Genomic DNA, 15,308 nt, shown 5'->3' on the forward strand with positions numbered 1-15,308 from the left:
GGAAAGTGTGGTTTGATGAGCGCTTAGAGGCTTAGGACACATGGAAGGTGGATTAATAGAGTTGTGAAATAGATGTCTCCTGGGAAGCGACCACAGCAGTATTGCAATTAAAGCCAAGATACCTCCAGGCCGCATAACGGCTCAGAGAATGTCTCAAATACGATTAAGAACTCTTAAGACACAACTTACATCAATAGCTGACATACAGGGTCGCCACGCACAAACGTCAGGTACAGCTCTCCCCAGAAAACGTGGGTGGCTCTGAAAAGAGCCTTTGGGGTCAGCGGCAAAGCCGCTCAGGAACGCGTCTACTTGGAGCTGGTGTACTTGGTGACGGCCTTGGTGCCCTCGGACACGGCGTGCTTGGCCAGCTCCCCGGGCAGCAGCAGGCGCACGGCCGTCTGGATCTCCCGCGACGTGATGGTCGAGCGCTTGTTGTAATGCGCCAGGCGCGACGCCTCGCCCGCGATGCGCTCGAAGATGTCGTTCACGAACGAGTTCATGATGCCCATGGCCTTGGACGAGATGCCGGTGTCGGGGTGCACCTGCTTCAGCACCTTGTACACGTACACCGAGTAGCTCTCCTTGCGGCTGCGCTTGCGCTTCTTGCCGTCCTTCTTCTGCGCCTTGGTCACCGCCTTCTTGGAGCCCTTCTTCGGGGCGGGCGCCGACTTGGAAGGTTCAGGCATGGCTTCTCCTACAACTTGTAGAATTGCTAGTAGTACTTTCACCACAATCAGTGTGAAGGCTGCAGAGCCCATTCGCTTATATATGCTCCTCAGTGTAAATGAACGATGAAGACTTCTCCCTTCTGATTGGATGATCAGTACACTGTCACATTTCTCTTTCCTATTGGACAGACAACATTTCAACCAATCAGTGCCGTCACTGCCACATTCCTACACTATCTATAAAAAGATTTCTTCATTCTACAAAGTGCAATTCAACTGTCCAGTTTCTCCTGTCCTACAGGAGTTAGCTGCTATGTCGGGACGCGGGAAGCAGGGCGGCAAGGCGCGCGCCAAGGCCAAGACGCGCTCGTCGCGGGCCGGGCTGCAGTTCCCCGTGGGCCGCGTGCACCGCCTGCTGCGCAAGGGCAACTACGCCGAGCGGGTGGGCGCCGGCGCGCCCGTGTACCTGGCGGCCGTGCTGGAGTACCTGACGGCCGAGATCCTGGAGCTGGCGGGCAACGCGGCGCGCGACAACAAGAAGACGCGCATCATCCCGCGCCACCTGCAGCTGGCCATCCGCAACGACGAGGAGCTCAACAAGCTGCTGGGCAAGGTGACGATCGCGCAGGGCGGCGTGCTGCCCAACATCCAGGCCGTGCTGCTGCCCAAGAAGACCGAGAGCCACCACAAGGCCAAGGGCAAGTAGGCGCCTGCCTCTGTCTGCCGCAGCTCGAGCAAGCCGAGTTCAAACCAAAGGCTCTTTTCAGAGCCACCCACGTTTTCACTAAAAGGGCTGCGTGTTCCTAATTTAAGTCTCTGGTTGCAAACTGCCTTTACCCCAGTTGGCCGGTAGGTGTCAGCACTTCAACACTCCATAACGCGAAACTGCCCCTTAATTTGAAAGTTACCACAAACATGAAAGTTACCATCGGCCAATTGAAACGGTCACAGAGATACTTTGTTTCACAGGTACTTAGGGCAATCAGTGCAGCTGGCCTCAGGGTTAATGTGAGGAAAAGATGAAGTGGAGAACAAAGCTTGGTCAAAGGTAGACATTTAGATGCAAATCGAGTTAGTGCCCCACAAAGCAATAAAACCACCCTCCAGGCTGTGCGGTGTTGAGAGAATTTGTTTTGTATTTTAAGTGGACTCGCCGCCTGTAATCCGCCCGTCTCCCACTCTGCGGGGCCCTCACCCCTGGTAAGCAGGAACGCATCACTGCTTGTCCCCGGTCGTGTCTTTCAGGCCGAGCCTAACGGGCTTCAGCAGGACTTCGAAGAGGCACGGTGATCTTGTACCATTTACAAGTCGGGGTTTTTAACCCCATTTCACAGAAACCCAGTAAATTGTGAAACCCAGTGGGAGGGCTTTGCCACGAGGACGCTGTGAGTGAAAGTTCATGTTCATGTAGTTCCAACATTAAGTGAAATTACATCAGAGTTTTGGTGCATTTAGAAAATCTGGAAAAACAGATTTTAAAAAATCTAAGCTTAGAGAAGTGAAGCAATTGACTTGAACTTAGGCTTCCCAAACTTGAATGAAGCTAAAAAAAAAAAAAAGTCTCTTAGCCAATCACGTCTTGCGCGCGCCTTTTCAAATCGATCAAAAGAAAACCAGTTTCGAATGCCCAAAATTAAAAATTTATTCAGCAATTAAGATCTATCGCTGCAGTTAAGGTAGACCCCTGCAGTAACTGATGTTCTATTCTGCCCAGAAACGGCCTGAGTCGGTAGAGGCCAGAGAGGGTTGAAACAGCGGCGGTTGAGGGGGCGGGTGGAGGAAGAAGCCGACTTCGGTCTGAAGGCCCGGAGGTCACGCGACCGGAAAGCGGCCGCCGCTCCCAATCGGTGCCCCGCGAGCCGTGCGGGACAGACGCCGAGTCCAATCAGAGCGGGGCTCGCGTGATATATACGGGTGGCGGGGCGCCCTCCGGCCCGCATCGGCCTGTGCTCTCGGGAGGTCGCGATGGCTCGCACGAAGCAGACGGCGCGCAAGTCCACGGGCGGGAAGGCCCCGCGCAAGCAGCTGGCCACCAAGGCGGCCCGCAAGAGCGCGCCGGCCACCGGCGGCGTCAAGAAGCCGCACCGCTACCGGCCCGGCACGGTGGCGCTGCGCGAGATCCGCCGCTACCAGAAGTCCACGGAGCTGCTGATCCGCAAGCTGCCCTTCCAGCGCCTGGTGCGCGAGATCGCGCAGGACTTCAAGACCGACCTGCGCTTCCAGAGCTCGGCCGTCATGGCGCTGCAGGAGGCGTGCGAGGCCTACCTGGTGGGGCTGTTCGAGGACACCAACCTGTGCGCCATCCACGCCAAGCGCGTCACCATCATGCCCAAGGACATCCAGCTGGCGCGCCGCATCCGCGGGGAGCGGGCCTGAGCTCCGCCCCTGGCAGCTTGAAACCCAAAGGCTCTTTTCAGAGCCACCTACGATGTCATTCGGAAGAGCCGTGCGCACAGGCCCGTAATCTGCCCCCTAAGCAATGTCAGGGCAGAGGCGGAGTGGCACTGCTTGCCCACCGCCCTCCACTGTCCACCGCGTGCCCCCTAAGCACAGCCCCATCCTTCTCTGGGCAGCGGGCACATGTCCCTCTCTCGAGTCACTGCTGCATCTTCAGATGGTCTTTAACTCAGTCTCAATCCCACGGCGCGCCCCTGTGCCGTCAGTGGTCCCGCTTGGGCAGACCCCGACTGCACCAATTAATGGCCTGGACTGGAAGCCTTGAATCTGCATGCAGCAAGTCAGAGCTCACTGCATCAAAGAACCTGAAACTCACTGCAGATTCTATCTGCACCCTGAGTGAGAAACTTGTCATTGTTACGAAGGCAGAACTCGGGCCTTGCAGAGATCAAAGTAAATAATCTCTTGTTTGCTGGACATCCTCCAGATCCATTGTCCACTCCCCCCCACCGAAGGCCGAGTCCTGAGACGCCCTGGGCACTGCAGGGTCTCTGGGTTCAGCCGGCTCCGGCCTACGCCAGCGACGGGAGCTCCCGGCCCGGGGACTGGTGAACACTGGAGACTCCGACTAATGACGAGCTCTGCTAGGAAGGGAAACCCAGGTCCCCGCACCGCCCGCCCTTCCCAGCCGCTCATTCGACTGCAGACTCTGCTGTAGAGAATCCTCAGTTACAGAAGTCAGAAGTCAGATTCAGAAACACCTGGGAAGGCTCAGTGCGGTGGTTTTGAACCTTGAAGCAAACTTGCCAGAGACAGTAGCAGCACTGTGTGATTTGTATGTGACGAATGAAACGATCCTGCGGCTCCCGGTCCTCATAGCCCCTTTGTAACTTTACAAAAAAAAAGTGTCATGTTGAGGTGGAAAGCAGGAATTACAAATAAAACAATCCAAAAATGGAGGTGGGGTGGGGGATGAAAACTAACACAGACATGGTCAAAAGCATGTTCTTGGAAGCGCTTAGCAGATTACTTGGAATCCTATGATATGTCCCTTCCCCTCTCTTCCTCCGCCACCCAAAAAGCGATGTCCAGGCCCAATTTCTTCGTTTTTGTTCGAAGCACCCTCGCCTCACCCTGTTCCTACAAAAACTTCCATTTCCTACAGCCCATCAAAGGCCCTTCTCGTTGTGAAATGCGAAGCGGCCCGATTCATGAATCGCTTCATGAAGACAATTAGAACTTGGAGTCTACTCAGGTCAGGTTTGTTTGTTTGTTTGTTTTCCTAAACAGTAAAAATCATCTCTTAATTTGAACATTCTATTGCATTCTAAGGACATCATATATCTTCATGCCCTGTGTACTACCACAGCAACATTTTTTAAAATAATGTGAAAGTCCTGGAATGATCACACTTTTATTTCTGACGCTTGCATGAAATCCCTTTGCCTAGCATTAGAGTTTATGGCAGCCTTGCTTGAATTGCATGCACCAGTCCCAGGAAAGGACAGTCACCTCTCCACTCTGTGTCCTACATGACAGGGCATTAGCCCCCGGCAATGTACATTCTGTCCCTCTGCTATCCTTCGTGATTTAAATGTGTGTGCTGGATTTACATTAAAGCACACTGTACATACTGGCACTGTGTTGGAAATGTGTTGAAATCTTTCCGTGTGCCTTGTCCTGTCTGTATTGTAAACATTTAGTTTTTAAACACACAAGATCTGGGCGATAGGAATTTATGTCAACAGACTAGATGCCCTCATTTTGCTGACAATAACTCAATCATCAACAAGTATTTATCCCTTTTACAGATCAAGCCACTGACACTCCAAGAAACAGCCCAGTTGCAGCTCCAGAGCAGCCGCTCAGATTCTAAATCCTAAACCTGGTTGAGTTGGTTGACTATATATTTGCCAATTCCTGTTTCCTGGGATCTGGGCTTCTTCAATCCCCCCGTGGGAATAATCCAAGAATATATGCGAGATGAATAGACTCCTGATTGGAATTTCTCATTTTCTAAATACCAAAAAGTCTTTCTACACCGCGGCGTTTCCTTGAGGCCCAAGAACCCAGGGGCGGGGACTCGGGGCGGTTTTCCGCGTTTTCTGGTCTTTCAGTTTCAAACGAGGTCCGCCCCATTGCTACTTAAGAGGCGTCAGAGGCCTGCGCGAGGTTAGACTTCAGACAGACTCACCTTTCGCCATGTCTGGTCGCGGCAAAGGCGGGAAGGGGCTCGGCAAGGGGGGAGCCAAGCGCCACCGCAAGGTGCTGCGCGACAACATCCAGGGCATCACCAAGCCCGCCATCCGGCGCCTGGCGCGGCGCGGCGGCGTCAAGCGCATCTCCGGGCTCATCTACGAGGAGACCCGCGGGGTGCTCAAGGTCTTCCTGGAGAACGTGATTCGGGACGCCGTCACCTACACGGAGCACGCCAAGCGCAAGACGGTCACGGCCATGGACGTGGTCTACGCGCTCAAGCGCCAGGGCCGCACGCTCTACGGCTTCGGGGGCTGAGTCTGAACCCCGACTCGCTTTCTGCAGCGAAACCAAAGGCCCTTCTCAGGGCCACCCACCTGGTCACGCGAAGGGCTGTGAACTCACGACCGGCCCGGGAGGCGACGCCTGCTGCAATGCTCACCGTTAGCGAAAATGCCGTTTCTTTGCCAGGTCTGGCGACCTTGGCTTTGGGCCGTTTTCCAGTCGGCGGCCACCGCCGACGATGGCGGGTGAACGCGCCCCGGGGACACGGCGGGTCCTCGCGCGTTCCGAAGCTGCTGCTCGCGAACCGCCCGGGGCGAGTCGCCTTTGCGACGGCAAGTTTTCCAGCCCGGACGTTACCGAGTGGTCTCACCGGTGTCCTCGTTCCAATTGCAGGACAACGCGCCTTCCCGGAGGCGTCCGGGCGCCCATCTCCCCGCGGCCGGCAGAGGGCGCCCCGGCCTGCACGCCGGCCTCCCTCCCGCGGGAAATGCTACACACACCTGTGGATGGACGGCTCAGGTGTGGGGGAGACATTTAACTCTTCATGCCTTACCCAGACGGGGGACTCTGGCACACGGGTCATCGATCATCCTACTGTTTTATTTCCAAAATTTTGATATTTTATCTTAAACGTTCCTTCACGTGTTCAACCTATAACCTCCCCACCTGTGACCCTGACTGCAAACTGACCTCTCTATTTACCCACCAGGCAGAAGTGGCCTTTAGGCCATCCGGGCTCACTCTGCCACCTGCGCCCTAAATCTTTCCCCTACCTGAGGACTTGCATTTGCCACTTAAACCCAGAGTGAAAACTCACCCCAGTTTACCGGGAACAGCTCCAGTCTACCTGCTCCGTCTTAGGATAGTTAATGGAGGCCCCTTCCACTATCAATATCTTATTTGATTGGACAATAAGTTAGCTGCGTGTCCTACTGCAGCCATCATGATAGCCCAACTTAAAGTCTTAATTCTTTCCGCGGGCTCTTTCCCCATGTAAATATATCGTGGTCCCTCCTCACTGAATCCGCATGCCTGCTGACGACCAGATCCTTCCCATCTCACCAAATCTCCCAGGCTTGAGTAATCTGGAGTCCGGCTTCACGATTACATAACTTCTGCTCCAGTCACTAACAAATGCCTTTGCCATGGTTACCAGTGACCTACTAATTGCCATTCTGAAATCATACTAAAATTGGATCTCCGCTCCATCTCACTGTTTATTGATCCTGCCTAATCGACGTCGTCAGGGGTTCGCGGCGCCTTCCTGGCCCACATCCTGTGTTCTCCCTGATTGTTCTGGGTCCCGTGACTCTTCCTGGTCCTCAGTGAACTATGGCTAGTGGTCCCTTCTCGTCACTTCATAGATCTTCCCTGAGCACCAGCCCTTCGAGAGTGTCTTCTAAGGGGTGAGGTGTCCTCCACGCACCCGGGATGGAGCAGAACCTGCCACTCCCGAACATGCCACTTTGGCATGAGGCTTGTTCTCAGTTAAAGGCAGTCGTCATACAGCAGGTTGAAAAATGGGGCTCCGGCCTTACCCGAAAGCAGGTAATTATCCCATGAGAAAGGTGCCATCCCTCTACCAGGAAGAGAGGAATGTTGTAACCAGAGATGTGGAATGGCAGCCGAGAAACAACCAGGCAGACCTCGTTCACCTTCCTTCGGTCTCCCCGTATATTTTAGCCACGACTTCACAGTTACTACTCCATTCCACCCAGTATGGAAGCACTTAGGCCCAGCCTTGTTTTGGGTCTTCACTGTTTTGTGACGACTCCCCTGCACGTGTAAAAAATTAAGTAAAATGTGGATGCTTTTCTCTGGTGATTTGTCTTATATCAGCTTAATTCTCGGGCCCGACTGGAGATCCTAAAAGGGTAGAGAAAATTTTGCCTCTCCTTCAAGTCCCATGAGCAATGTCATCGTGACCACGGGTCCCCGATGTGCCTCTACCTGCGTTCTTCCAGCCCCACTGCAATCAGATCTGAGTGACTCACGGGTGTCATTATGTCCTTACGAGGATGCCCGTATCATGTTGGAGTTCTAGCAAAGGCAGTCGCATGCTTTTCTCCTGTTAATCTGTCTTGTTGGGGCAGAAGAAATTTCTCTTCTTCCCCTCTGGGCTCTTTGGCTAGTCTACTAATTACATTTACACAAGACAGATTAATAGAAGAAAAAGGATTTTAATTTGGTACATACAAGAACACCTTAAAATATGAGACCCAAAGGCAGGCAGGCACTTCAGACTTGTATGCCATCTTGAGCTAGGGAATGGGATGGGGCCTGGGACTCCAAAGAGGAGCTCGGTCTGCAGGAAGATGAGAAGAGCAGATATTCGGTAATCAGGTGTCTGCCCCGCCCTGCAGGTAGGTCATTCAGATCAATGTTATCTCTGCTTACAGATCTCTTTCTAGGCCAGACCCTCTATCTAAATCGTTTTAGCAGTTAAGGGAGAGGTAAAAGTTTTTCCTGATAGGCTGCCCCCTGAATGCCTTCAGCTCAAAATAATTCACATGCCAAAGTGGCACATTTGGGGGTGGCCTATACTGTTTCCCCTCAGTCTTATGTCCATGTGATTCTCAGGCCCAAGCAAGAAGCTCGGAGAGTAGGTAAAATTTGACTCCTCTACAAAGACTACCTGGGCGTCAAGGTACTGTCTCACCACAGCCTCAGGAAGGGACCGAGGAACGCACTGTTTCCTGCCAGCGGCCCCTCCTCAGAAAAGAAGCATTGCATGGTCCTTGGGGGTAGGCTCCTGGCCTCGCACCTCAGCCGCACTGGTGTGGGCACAGACAAATTCCTTGTATGTCTTAAATTGATGTAATACTAATTAATTTCTGTCCCTTAGGGTTGCTTTGAGCATTAGCTTAATAATGCACAACTAACTGTACCTTAGAGCTGTCTCCTCTAAAAATCCCCCAATAAAAGAGCAGCACAGAAGTGGAACCCTCCACACCAGACTCTCCTCCGAAGGCCAAATGTCATGCAATGATCCGTGTTACCTGTTCCTAGGCTTTCCACCATAAAATGACTTTTTATCAAAGTTTGTCTTGCTTGGAACATTTTCATTACGGTGGTTGGTTTAATGCGCTTCTGTGGACCCAGTGGAAAGTGTGAGCTGGTCCCTGGAAAAGAGTGGGCAACCATTAAAAGGGCCTTTGATGGAGAAAAGATTAGGTTGATGGAAATGGGCGAATCAGCCTCCAAAGCTGCGGAGGATGCGGCCCTTGGTGAAGGCAAAGAACAGAAAACCGTGGAAACCTCACTGAGTCGCCGATCCTGGCAACGCGGCGTAGGAAGTTTTCCTCTTTTTGAAAACACGAAATTCTAATCAGGAGTGTCGCGCATGTACAGAAAAAACATCACCTCCTTTGTGTGCGTGTTAGGGATCTATCCATCCTGTGGATTCTTTCGGATCATTCCCACGCTAGAATTGAACGAGCCCAGATCCCAAGAAACAAGAATTGGCAAATATATAGTCAAGCGACCCAACCAGGCTTAGGGCTTGCAATCTGTGAGCGGCTGCTCTCCAGATGTGATGGGGATGTTATTCATCTGAGTGTTAGTGGCCTTGTCCATAAAAACAGTAAATACTTGTTGATGAGTGAGTTATTGTCAGCAAAATGAGGGCACCTGGTTTGTTGACATAAATTCCTATCGCCCAGGTCTTGTTATGGCGCGAACGATTCTGAGACCCACCGAGCCAATTGAGATTAATTATGAGCCTTTATTAGCCGGCGACTGACTCTCTGCCACGCAGGGCTAGAGATCAGCCCCGAGCTTTCAGAGGAGCTGATAAAGCTTAAGACCATATCCTGGTGTCTCCCGAACAAGCCCTCAGATCACAGAAGTGGAAGTTGGCTGTTAGCATATCTTTGCCCGGAACAACACCCTTAATTAACAAGTAAATGGATCACAGAAGCAGACATTGGCCATCTTCATATCTTATACAATACACCTGCTAAACCACACACAAGCAAGTAGGACAACTTCTGGTATCTAAAGATATTTCTTCCCTGTAGCTGAGTTAGCTAGTTGGCTCACTTGAAAATTTTCCACCCTTAACAGTCTTGTGTGTTTAAAAACGAAATGTTTATGATACAGACAGGACTAAAGCACGTGGAAAGACTTTAAAACATTTCCAACATAACACCAGTATGTACAGGTGTTAATTTAAATCCAGCACACACATTTAAATCACGAAGGATAGCAGAGGGACAGAATGTACATTGCCAGGGGCTAATGCCCTGTCATGTAGGACACAGAGTGGAGAGGTGACTGTCCTTTCCTGGGACTGGTGCATGGAATTCAAGCAAGGCTGCCATAAACTCTAATGCTAGGCAAAGGGATTTCATGCAAATGCCAGAAATAAAAGTGTGATCATTCCAGGACTTTCACATTATTTTAAAAACTATGGCTGAGCTAATACACAGGGCATGAAGATGTAAATGTTTAAATTAAGAGATAATTTGTATTATTTAAAAAAAAAAAAACTAACCCAAGTAGACTCAAAGATCTAATTGTCTTTTTTATTAAGTGATTCATGAATCGGGCCATTTTGCATTTAGCAACTAGAAGAGCTTCTGAGGGTCTATAGGAAATGGAAAGTTTCCATAGGAACCAGGGCGGGGCGAGGGAGCTGTTAACAAAAGGACAGAAAGGATGATTCTTAGGCCTGGATGTCTTCGCTTCGGGGCAAGAGAATGGGAAGGGTTTTATCATGCAGATCGCCTCTTTCCACAGGGTGGACAGGGCCCAGGTGACGAATTACTGATGCTTGATCAGAAAAGTCCAGACTTGTCGATTAAGAATACATTTCTGGGAGAGGTTGAAAATGCGATTAGATTAGGGACGGAGGCTCGGTGTGTAGCCCATGCTGTTAGCACCGCTGACATTTGGAACCTGTTTTCCTTTTTTTTCCCCTCCTTAACATGCTCTTGATGTGCCAGTCACACCGTCCTGATTAGTGGATTAATGGATTAATTTAACAAAGGACCTCATCAGAAAATTTGAGATTACAAGTTTCAAAACTCAATTTACTTTTGAGATAGAGTCAGCAATATCTCCAAAGTCACGTACCAACATAAATGAACCAAATAATGTCCAGGTGGATACGTCACCACGAGAACAGCCAGAAAAAAAAGCAAAAACAAACAAACAACAACAACAACAACAAAAAACCCTGCTCTTTTAAAAATACCGTTAATTAGTTGAGCAAGCCATAGACTCCGAGCAAGGTCCTAGGGCCCTCACTAACACGTGATCCATCTCCGGCGTGTCATTTTCAGAATGCTACATAAACGGAATACTACAATATGTAACCTTTGAGATTGGCCTGTTTTTCCCCACTAAGTATTATGCCCCTGAGCCAAGTTATTACATGTATCAATAGCCTTCCTTTTCTATTGCTGGGTTTGTGACCACTTGTCACGGGGGAAGGGATACATTGTGGCCACTTTGTGGCTATTTCAAATAAAGCTGTTAAGAACTTCCAAGTTAAGGGGTTCTTTCTTTCCGCCTCCCCTACTCCCAGTTTTGGTTTGTTTTACTTGTAATTCCTGCCTTCCACTCGACGTGACATTTTTTGTAGACACAAAGGTGCTATGAAGACTGGGAGCCGGAGGACCGTTGTCGGAAGCCAGCAGACCAAGTCAAACCGGGTACCTGAATGGGGGAACGGGGACTGAGAAAAAAGAGCAGACAGACAGGGTGCAGGAGGGAGAACAGATCTCACAACTGTCCCTCCGAGTTTATTTCTTATCCTTCTTTTTATACATAATCTGTTCCTTTTGGTATCCCAAGATAACATAATTAAAGTAACATCCTGAAGAGCAAGGTACAATGGACACTCCCTTCGACACTCCCTTTATCTATACTTAATCTTCTTCCTGGAATTCCACAGAACCAGCCTTTTCCTTTTTATGCAAGCAGGCCTCCCGAGATAAACCATGCACTCTTTTGAATTTGGGGAGCTTTATCTCCCTACAGACCGTTTCATTTGTCACATAGAAATCACATAGTGCTGCCACTGTCACTGGCAAGTTCGCTTCAAGGTTCAAAACCACTCACTGAATTGTCCCTGGAGTTTCTGAATCTGACCTCTGACATCTGTAGCTGCGGATTCGCTGCAGCAGAGTCTGCAGTAGAATAAGCTGCTGGGAAGGGCGGGCGGTGTGGTCCCTGCGGGGACCTGGGTTTCCCTTCCTAGCAGAGCTCGTCATTAGTCGGAGTCTCCAGTGTTCACCAGTCCCCAGGCCGGAGCCGGCTGAACCCAGAGACCCTGCAGTGCCCAGGGCGTCTCAGGACTCGGCCTTCGGTGGGGGAGAGTGGACAATGGATCTGGAGGATGTCCAGCAAACAAGAGATTATTTACTTTGATCTGTGCAAGGCCTGAGTTCTGCCTTCGTAACAATGACAAGTTTCTCACTCAGGGTGCAGATAGAATCTGCAGGGAGTTTCAGGTTCTTTGATGCAGTGAGCTGACTTGCTGCATGCAGATTCAAGGCTTCCAGCAAAGGCCATTAATTGGTGCAGTCGGGGTCTGCCCAAGCGGGACCACTGACGGCACAGGGGCGCGCCGTGGGGTTGAGACTGAGATAAGACCGTCTGAAGATGCAGCAGGGACTCTGCAGAGAGGGACATGCGCCCGCTGCCCAGAGAAGGATGGGGCTGGGCTTAGGGGGCACGCGGTGGAGAGTGGAGGCCGGTGGGCAAGCAGTGCCACTCCGCCTCTGCCCTGACATTGCTTAGGGGGCAGATTACGGGCCTGTGCGCACGGCTCTTTCGAATGACACGGTAGGTGGCTCTGAAAAGAGCCTTTGGGTTTCAAGCTGCCAGGGGCGGAGCTCAGGCCCGCTCCCCGCGGATGCGGCGCGCCAGCTGGATGTCCTTGGGCATGATGGTGACGCGCTTGGCGTGGATGGCGCACAGGTTGGTGTCCTCGAACAGCCCCACCAGGTAGGCCTCGCACGCCTCCTGCAGCGCCATGACGGCCGAGCTCTGGAAGCGCAGGTCGGTCTTGAAGTCCTGCGCGATCTCGCGCACCAGGCGCTGGAAGGGCAGCTTGCGGATCAGCAGCTCCGTGGACTTCTGGTAGCGGCGGATCTCGCGCAGCGCCACCGTGCCGGGCCGGTAGCGGTGCGGCTTCTTGACGCCGCCGGTGGCCGGCGCGCTCTTGCGGGCCGCCTTGGTGGCCAGCTGTTTGCGCGGGGCCTTCCCGCCCGTGGACTTGCGGGCCGTCTGCTTGGTGCGAGCCATAACAACAGATTGCAAGCGGCTTGGTCAACTGAGACTATAGCGGCTCTTGCCCTTTTTATAACGGCCCCCTTCTCCTGATTGGTCCGAGTCTTCAAATTTCGCGCCCTGAATCAATAAGCCTTGTGATTGGCCACCTGCTACCAGTTTAGAAACCGCGGTCTCCGGCAACGTCCTGTTATCTTCCCAGTGTTTTGCACCCGGAACCCACCCTGTGTTTTACACGGTTCACGGAGTCCTTGACTGGTTTTGTTTAATCTCCTTGTTAATTTCCTTAACCTCCTTGATTGGGATTAAGTTTGGGAAGAGACGAAAATGGAGGTTCCTCGACCTTTTCAAAAGCTCCGTGTTTGAATATAATGAATCCAGGCCATTTTCCTCCCTTAATCAAAGCTTCTGACTTTGAAGAAAAGCCTTATTTTGCCACTGCAAGCACACTATTTCATAATGTCTAACCCAACAACGAACACTGCGTCCCTGACGAAGACTCCGTTCCCAGAGAACAGAAATGTGACGGGTTTTTGATTTTAAAAAAAGCTTAAATATTGTCGGCCTTGATGAGACCAAAGAGGTAATGTCAATGGCATAATTTGAACACACTTACAAAGTAGATAATCTATATTTTCTTAGAATTAGCAATCCGGCAACTAATTTGGTGAGGAATTATATAATAACAAGTTTTTTTTTTATCAAGCTTAATTCCTTTAGATCTTGATCTAGTGAGACACAAGGTTGACATACACGCACTATTGATTTTAATTTAATTTTTTGCACTGTTTTCAAAACGAAACTTCTAAGGGAAGAGAAAAGAATCCAGGGTTGCTTCCTAACCAACAGCCAATCAAAAGATAGAATTGAAGTCACCTTGTTAGCATAAAACGTTTCTACTGCCTGATTTTATCCAATCGGGGGATGAGTTTGACTTCACCTGATTTGCATAGAAGCCCTACAAATATAGGCCAGCGGAGCAGAAAACAGCCACTGTTAGTTTCCTGTCAGTGTTTTCAGACATGCCTGAGCCAGCCAAGTCGGCGCCCGCCCCGAAGAAGGGCTCCAAGAAGGCGGTGACCAAGGCGCAGAAGAAGGACGGCAAGAAGCGCAAGCGCAGCCGCAAGGAGAGCTACTCGGTGTACGTGTACAAGGTGCTGAAGCAGGTGCACCCCGACACCGGCATCTCGTCCAAGGCCATGGGCATCATGAACTCGTTCGTCAACGACATCTTCGAGCGCATCGCGGGCGAGGCGTCGCGCCTGGCGCATTACAACAAGCGCTCGACCATCACGTCGCGGGAGATCCAGACGGCCGTGCGCCTGCTGCTGCCCGGGGAGCTGGCCAAGCACGCCGTGTCCGAGGGCACCAAGGCCGTCACCAAGTACACCAGCTCCAAGTAGACGCGCTCCCGAGCGGCTTTGCCGCTGACCCCAAAGGCTCTTTTCAGAGCCACCCACCTTTTTTCGTGAAGAGCTGTAGTACTGAGTGCTACTGCAGTTGCCAAAAGGCTGTGCAGACATTGTCGGGAGGAAATGTCTGCCTAGTAAGCATCTCTTTTAACAAAGCACTGGTTTTTGAGTCACTCATGTTGGGGAGATACAATAGGATGTCTGAGGGCAGGATAAATTTACCTAATAAATGAAAGAGATTGGAAGCAGAGCTTTGGAACAAAGCTTTGTTGAACAATGACTCAAGACTTTAGTTCTGTGAGTAATAGCCATTTATGATATAGGATTTACAAAGGGAAAGTAGAAAAATCTGAAACACCTTGTAGACAAGGCAGGTTTTGTTTGGGGTACCATACTTGTTTTACTGTCAGGCAGCAGAGAAGTCAGGCTTTGGCAGCCTCCCTTGAAGAGGCTGCGAATCAATACTACTTCAGCTGCAGATCTTTCAGAATACGTTAAGTAAAAAGCATACAAGTACCTGTAACATTGAGCTTTAAATTCACCTGTGTGGGGTTTTCCATTGGATCACGTAGTTAGTGCAGGGTTGGTGAGTATTCTAAATCTGAGTGTGCCTGAGATTATTCCCTAGATGAAGTGTTGAGTTGAAGGACTAGGACTCTGAACTCACTTATTGAGTCGATTAAGTTCAGAAAGTGACAAGTACTAAGAGAAGACCAGTGAGCGGTATAGACACAATTGGTCCTCACAGGGGTCAACTAAAATGGATGTGAAAACGGTGATTAAGCCAGCAGAAGGGGAAGCAGCGGCAGTAAGGTCACGTTAGCATTGCCAAAAGCTAATCGACTTAGCCGTAAATGCTCACGTTCCCAGTGGCAGTTCTAGGAGGAAGGTGGAGAGGGAGCGATGGCCAGGGAAGAGGGGACAGCAAGAGAAGAGTCACAAAAACGCGCAGAGCTCACATTTCTCTTTACGGACCATAGTCGACAGTAGGTTGAAGTTATTTGGAGGTGACACGTTTGCCCCCCTGGAGAGACCCAGGTCCAAGGTCATCTGCCAGGCCCCTTCACTCATCGGCTCTGGTCCTCAAAACCACCCTCTCAGCAGAGAA

General features: G+C 50.9%; 6 protein-coding genes across 6 annotated transcripts; 4 read left to right on the forward strand and 2 right to left on the reverse strand.

Moving 5' to 3' along the window:
- Positions 1-252: 252 nt before the first annotated feature.
- LOC120592531 (histone H2B type 1-N) lies at positions 253-749 on the reverse strand. Its single transcript, XM_039850276.1, has one exon. It carries the CDS (start codon positions 687-689, stop codon positions 309-311), a length of 381 nt encoding a protein of 126 aa, XP_039706210.1. The 5' UTR covers positions 690-749; the 3' UTR covers positions 253-308.
- Positions 750-933: 184 nt separating this feature from the next.
- Positions 934-2,265, forward strand: LOC120592530 (histone H2A type 1). The gene has a single exon (XM_039850275.1). The coding sequence runs from the start codon at positions 985-987 to the stop codon at positions 1,375-1,377; it is 393 nt and encodes a 130-aa protein (XP_039706209.1). The 5' UTR covers positions 934-984; the 3' UTR covers positions 1,378-2,265.
- Positions 2,266-2,595: 330 nt separating this feature from the next.
- LOC120592532 (histone H3.1) lies at positions 2,596-3,097 on the forward strand. Its single transcript, XM_039850277.1, has one exon. The coding sequence runs from the start codon at positions 2,637-2,639 to the stop codon at positions 3,045-3,047; it is 411 nt and encodes a 136-aa protein (XP_039706211.1). The 5' UTR covers positions 2,596-2,636; the 3' UTR covers positions 3,048-3,097.
- Positions 3,098-5,231: 2,134 nt separating this feature from the next.
- Positions 5,232-5,632, forward strand: LOC120592536 (histone H4). Its single transcript, XM_039850280.1, has one exon. It carries the CDS (start codon positions 5,271-5,273, stop codon positions 5,580-5,582), a length of 312 nt encoding a protein of 103 aa, XP_039706214.1. The 5' UTR covers positions 5,232-5,270; the 3' UTR covers positions 5,583-5,632.
- A 6,710-nt stretch (positions 5,633-12,342) lies between these two features.
- LOC120592534 (histone H3.1) lies at positions 12,343-12,831 on the reverse strand. The gene has a single exon (XM_039850278.1). It carries the CDS (start codon positions 12,801-12,803, stop codon positions 12,393-12,395), a length of 411 nt encoding a protein of 136 aa, XP_039706212.1. The 5' UTR covers positions 12,804-12,831; the 3' UTR covers positions 12,343-12,392.
- Positions 12,832-13,769: 938 nt separating this feature from the next.
- LOC120592535 (histone H2B type 1-C/E/F/G/I) lies at positions 13,770-14,247 on the forward strand. The gene has a single exon (XM_039850279.1). It carries the CDS (start codon positions 13,811-13,813, stop codon positions 14,189-14,191), a length of 381 nt encoding a protein of 126 aa, XP_039706213.1. The 5' UTR covers positions 13,770-13,810; the 3' UTR covers positions 14,192-14,247.
- The last annotated feature ends 1,061 nt before the right edge of the window (positions 14,248-15,308 follow it).

The sequence above is a fragment of the Pteropus medius genome, unplaced genomic scaffold, assembly GCF_902729225.1.
Source record: "Pteropus medius unplaced genomic scaffold, Ma_sr-lr_union100, whole genome shotgun sequence".
In the NCBI taxonomy this organism is placed as follows: domain Eukaryota; kingdom Metazoa; phylum Chordata; class Mammalia; order Chiroptera; family Pteropodidae; genus Pteropus; species Pteropus medius.